This window comes from Nipponia nippon, unplaced genomic scaffold (assembly GCF_047370975.1).
Source record: "Nipponia nippon isolate SJK-2023a ecotype South Korea unplaced genomic scaffold, ASM4737097v1 scaffold_11, whole genome shotgun sequence".
NCBI classification, from domain to species: Eukaryota; Metazoa; Chordata; class Aves; order Pelecaniformes; family Threskiornithidae; genus Nipponia; species Nipponia nippon.
The window spans coordinates 23,473,319-23,479,318 of NW_028262302.1; the positions used below are offsets into that span (position 1 = coordinate 23,473,319).

Below are 6,000 nucleotides of genomic sequence, written 5' to 3' on the forward strand. Positions count from 1 at the left end.
ATGTAAATACTGCCTGGAAACACTTAACTCTGATCTCACACCTTCTTCCAACCCCGAGAGAATAAAAGAAGGGATTTCCCACGTTTTATAGTGAGGTTGCTGGGCTTACTAGCAAGGACTTGGCATGATCTAGACAGGCCACTTTGTATTACTATAGAGAAGTGCAGGACTCTCTTCCTCCTTCAGCAAACAAATGCAAGATTCTGAATCTTTAACATGCAGCTTGGCAAAATAAAAAGTTTTGCTAGATGTGCCAAAGAGAAGTCAGTAACAGTATCTCAGTGCTTTCCATTCCCTTTGGCTTCTTTATGATGAAGATGAAAATAAATTATGAATAAAGGCATCTATAACTATTCAACATATATTAGCACACAAATAGAAGACCTCATGAATCTTGGAAGGGTTTGGGGAATCTTGCTGCACAACCAGGAGCTCTGAACTCTGTAGACACCAAGAGCCTCATTCAACTCCCAGCTCTGCAACAGAGAACCTGACAGCTCTCACACCTTGCAAAACCTAGACAACGGTCTCCAAGTCACCCAGCCCTACTGGCCAAGAGCCAGGGTCTCAAAAACTGTAGCCCAGGCACCTCTGACACTGCAAACGCTTCACACAGTAGGGCTGCCCATGAACACCAGACTACAGTCTGAGGAGCCTCAGCCCAAGGCATTTCATACACAGGGGATTCCTCAGAGCCGCAGACCTAAAGAGGCTACAAAGATGACAGGAAAAGGTGTTAAAAATGGGTAACTTCGATGGAAACCTGCTTACGTAAGCAGAAAAGTCACTGAGAGATATAGCTTACCCTAAAATGGTGCTTTCAGCAATTACATGTTTTCTGACCTAAAAGAAATATACATTCCATTGGAAATTCTCCAGCCAGCACAACCCTCAGAGATACAAATTCTGTCTTGTTTACACAGGAAAGGACTTTTCTCCCTATTCCTAAGGACTTAAATCAGTATCATATCATACAAGCATAATAGACAAGCATACATCATGAAGACACTGTTATTGCAGCACAAATACATCTTTTCTTTTTTAGCTTGTATCACTCAGTTTAAGTGAAACAAAAAAATTATTCACTAACAGAAGCATGTGTTTTGGAACAAAGAATTATAACAGCATAAACCACACATATCCAAATTTCTTAAAATATTTACTGCATGAAATAAGGCACCCACTCATCCTTGCAGTAACTTAGCAAATCTACAAACAGCATTGTTTTGAAAGTCCTGTTCTACTGTTTCCACAAACAGCATATCACCAAAATACACACATTACCACATATGGGGACTTGCTAGAAGATCACAATGTGAACACACAGGGAAGCCCCTGCAACTACACCTTGCGCCAGCCAGATAAAGCCACCATAAGCATGCTAGAATGTGCTCCAATTACATTTTCACTTTTACACACCCACCTGTCCTCACTGTCCTTATCTGTCTTCATGAGTGGTAGAATTATTTTTTCAGAGGAATATGACAGGTAACTAACCAGCTATACAAGAGCAAAGAATTAATGCACTATCTGTCAAAAAAAAACAAACGCACACATTAGCCAACAGCAGCATCTCAGTACTTGCACAGAAGGGAAATGGTCCTTTAAAGGACCTTAGGAAAGTACTGTGCAATTCATCCATAAGAAGAAAAAACCTCAGTATGGTGCAGTTCTTTTTTCCTTTTGATTTTTTTTTCATAGGATAAAGGCATCCCAAAATGTGCCCTAGCTTGCATGCCATCTGTCCTGCATAATTTTGGGTGGGAGGGGAAAAAGCAGTACAAGCCCTTAAAAATGTAGTCTCCACATCACTACAGGAAAAAGTGAAGGATACAAGAGCTGCTCATAAGCTATAAAAAAAGTAATGCCAGCACCCTGAATTGGAAGACAGGAATGGCATCAGACAAATCCTAGTCTACAGTAAACTCCCAAACTCCAGCATGCAGTGCTGCCCTCTCCATCACGACTCCTCTTTCTTCCCCACAGCCATACAATCCATCAGCCCCCCTTGTTTCACTGCTAAGCTCCTTCCCATGCTTCTTGCTTGTTTCTTTCTCTATATATACCTTCCCCACACCATTTTCCTTCTCTCCCCTTCCAAACACCAGATCCTCTTCACATGGTCCTTCTTGCAGGCACACAGCCCTTATTCTCCAGGGCATTCACACAAACACCCCAACCCATCTATCTACAGAAGGGGACTCTTGACCCTTCACACTTCCAGCCTCCTTCTCCTCCATCACACCGCCTCTGTGCCTCCATGTAGTACCCATCAAACACCCAACCCTCCTGTCCTCCACCCCAAATAATTTCATATACCTTCCCATACCCCGTGCACCCAGTCCTTCCACACAGAGCCCCAAACCTTCTCTCACGCACCCAACCCACACCACACAGAGCTCCAGTCCCTCATGCACTTACTCCCGTCACACACAGAGCATCTCTCCCATCCCACACAGCTCTTTTCCCCATTCATCCCAGCCACCCGCCACCCTGTTTCTGTCTCACCGTGCACAGCACCCTGTCCCCCCTCCCCATACAGTCTCCCATTTCCACTTTGTGCAGCACCAGCTCCCACATACACCATCCCCGTCCCTCCTTTGCACAGCACTCTTTTTCACGCCTTTGGTCCCCCACGCCCCTTTGCACAACACCCTGTCCCCCATACACCAACCCTGTACTCCCTTTGCACAGCACCCCTTTCCCTATACATTATCCTTACCCCCCAGCACCCACTCCCCCGTGCACCATCCCCGTACCCCCTCCTCTGGCACAGCACCCTCACCCCCGTGCCCTGTCCCTGCTCTCCACACGCTTACAGCACCCTCTCCCTCATGCACTGCCCCTCGTCCCCCACCACTCTCCCCCCAACGCCCTCTCTCCATACATTACCCCGTATTCCCCTCACACCCTCTCCCACACACTGTCCCCCCAGCACCCGCTCCCCACACAACCTCCCCTTTCCCCACACAACCTCCCCTCGTCCCCCAGCACCCCCTCCCCACGCCCCGGCCCCCCACAGCACCACTCCCCCCGCCGGGCCCGGCGCACGTGCGGCCCGCCCCGCCCCGCCGGCGCTCACCGTCCAGCGACACGAACTGCCCGACGGCGGAGGAGCCGCCGCCGCTGTTCTCCACGAACTGCACCTCGGAGACGATGATGTTGTCCTCCAGCACCGACCCGCAGCCCGTGCACACCGCGTCCCCTCGCGCCGCGTCCACCTCGATCTCCGAGCAGCCGCAGGCGGCGCAAACCCGTCCGCCCGGCATCTTGCCCAGCGCTCCGGGCCGGGCCCCCGCCGCCGCCTCCTCCCCGCCGCCGCCGCTACCGCTGCCTGGCCCGGCGCGGCACAGCCCGGCCTCAGCGCAGGCCTCGCTCGCCGGGACCGGCAGGGGGAGGAGCGCGGCGGCGGCAGCCGCTCCCGCCCGCTCTCGCGAGACTTTATCTGCCGCTCACCGCCCCTCCGCAGCGGCCCCGCCCTCACCGCCCGCGGCGGGGCGGCTCCTCCGCCTGCCCCCGCCCGCGCCTCTGTCAGGGGCCTGCGGCGGCTCCCGGCTCCTCCCCGGCCGGGGCTCGGGGGATCCCAGGGGCTTGGGGGATCCCGGCGGCCCGCTGCGCTTGGGGGGTTCCCTTCTCCATCCCCAAATAAAGGACCGCGAACCACGCCTGGCCTCCAGCGCTCCGAGTCTGGCTGTGACGGGGCGGGGGCAGTCCGGTTAACGAGCGGAGCGGGGCCCGGTGGGCGAGGGAGGGCCAGAGGCGGAGCTGCGGCCCGGTGGGCCCTCGCTTCCCCCTCGGGGCGGGGACGGCCGTTACTGAGCCGCCTCCCGGGGCCCGGGCAGCGGCGGGAAGGCGGCGGGGCTTGTCAGTGCGGCCCTGGGCTCCCGAGGCCTCGCTGGGGCGGAGGGAGGGCGCTGTGCGAGCCCGATCGTGGGGAAAGCGGGGATGGCTCTGGAGGTGCTTCCTGAGGAGCAGCTGCGGGCCCTGCTCTCAAGAGGGACATGATATTTGCATTCCTCCATTTTAAAGTAGTCTGCTGCTGGCAGCGAGCGCACTTAGGTATTCGCATGTCTGCGAAACTGGGCCCATGGTGTTTCCGGCTAAGTGATGGGTCTTGTCCTTCAGGCAGAACATGAGGATTCCTAAAAATTCCCCAGGATTCATGTGTTTCACCATAGACTTACTGTCTAACCTTACATAAGTTGTTAATAGATTCATGCCATGGTTGCTGTACAATAAAACAAGGGTGATAATGCTTCCTTTCTGCCAGTCTTCGTCCTTCCTCCCGATTTAAGTGGTTTGATTTGCAGGGAAAAGAGTATCGCTAACAAACAAAATTTGCACCACAGCTGATGAGTGGTACTTTTTTTTTTTGTGGCACCCCATAAAGCCTGTAATAATTAAAAGTTGTGTAAAAATATGTAGCATGCAGTGAAAAACGTGAGCCTCGTGTTCTCATCTTCCGTATGCCAATTCCTGTGTTCCCTGAAAATAAAATTGGGACTACAACACACACGTTTGCATTTCTAATGTTTTTATGCTTCAAAAATTGATCAATTCATCAATCGCATCTAATCAATCATTCTGTAATAGATAGACAGGAGTTTTGTGAGGCACGATGAATCCGTTTCAGTAAAGCACTTTGAGCTCTGCGTAACAGAGGTGCAATAACGTTGAAGTCTAGTGCTTTGTAACTCTCTGGGTTATGCGTTCCTGAATCAAAGAACTCAGTTTTCATCCAAGAAAGTTATTGCTCACTTTAGCACTCAACCCGCATGTAGTAAATTAGCACGGCGTGCCACAGATGGGAAGGAAACTGAGCAGAATAGGTACCGTAGCTGGATGTTTGCATTGACTGTCATCTGCCGGCTTTTGAAATACCCAAGTCAGTTAATGCAGAAGCAGAAACTTTCACCTTCTTACAGACTCACTGCTTCCACCAAATGACTTGGGTGCAGCCAAGTATCGCATACAGATCTCTATGAACTGACCAGATAGATGGTGCAAAACGACTGGCTGTAGCACATTTAGAGGCACATTGGGGCACATACTACAGCTATATTGTTCCATCCAAAAAGCTGAGCATCTCATAGGTGTGAAATTATGTCATAAACCTAAAAATTCGCAGGTTCTGGGCTTTTGCAAAAGGAAAAGAGCAATATCGTAATAGAGATTGTGCCACTATATACACAGCTTGGCTTCTTTCTTATTGTCCTTTTTATTCTGTTCTCAGAGATGTATCTGTGAAAATAAGAACTTTTGGTTTCTTCAGATTCCTTCTGCTTCTGGAGTTTGTTTCCTTCCTGAAGTTCCTCCTGCTGCTGGTGAGGTAATGAGTGCTCCAGCAGCCAAGCGTGAGCTCACAAAATTATGCACTGTGTAGATAATGTCAGGGGAAAATGGAATCCCTGATAGACAAATATTTTTAGCAATAATAGGAAGAGAAAAACCCATGACATAAATCATTTTCATCTCTCAGCAAAGCCCCTTGAATATCAGAATATTTCAATTAACAGCTGTCAAGCCAGATCAGCTCATTTTTCATATACTGTGCCTCTGACAGAGGCCAGCGTGAACAGAAGCAATCCTTCAGCAAGCAGTTTTGAAACACCTTTCCATTAAAAAGTTTCTTCTTAATTCGTTTACATAAAGACTAATGTAGTCCTGATCCATGAGGGCTTAAGTTTTACATCCCTTCCAAAATTATTGGTGTTTTGATTGTTTTAAGCATTACAAGCCTTTTCTGGGAGTCCCAAACAAGTTCGGAGTTTTTCACTTTGAATGTGAGCAGCAGAGGGCCCTAGTGAGAGTATAATATACAGCTGCTGTGCAAAAAAGCTCATTTCATGGCATACTGAAGAAGGAAGTGTGGTTTAATTTTTATATTCTTATAAGGTGAGGTTAGTGCTGAGGAAAGAAAATGGGTTCCCAGTCCTGAAGACTGAAGTCCTTTGCCTCCCACTCATGAAAGCTGTCTTATACAATACCCCTTACAGATTT

At 49.7% G+C, this 6,000-nt stretch overlaps 1 protein-coding gene across 10 annotated transcripts in view; it reads right to left on the reverse strand.

Annotated features, from left to right (window-relative positions):
• The window catches only part of BRF1 (BRF1 general transcription factor IIIB subunit), a 176,120-nt gene extending 172,688 nt beyond the window's left edge, over window positions 1–3,432 (reverse strand). For 5 of the 10 annotated variants that reach the window (XM_087747908.1, XM_087747901.1, XM_087747904.1 and 2 more), the window contains exon 1: window positions 3,083–3,214. Coding sequence is in view for 2 of the 10 variants with exons in the window: in XM_087747900.1 (XP_087604026.1) it covers window positions 3,083–3,269 (187 nt within the window). In the remaining 8 variants the exon portion in view is untranslated. Of the gene's footprint in view, window positions 1–3,082 lie in introns of all 10 variants that reach the window. The other 5 variants (XM_087747900.1, XM_087747912.1, XM_087747906.1 and 2 more) reach the window with 5 other exon arrangements.
• Between the last annotated feature and the right edge of the window lie 2,568 nt (window positions 3,433–6,000).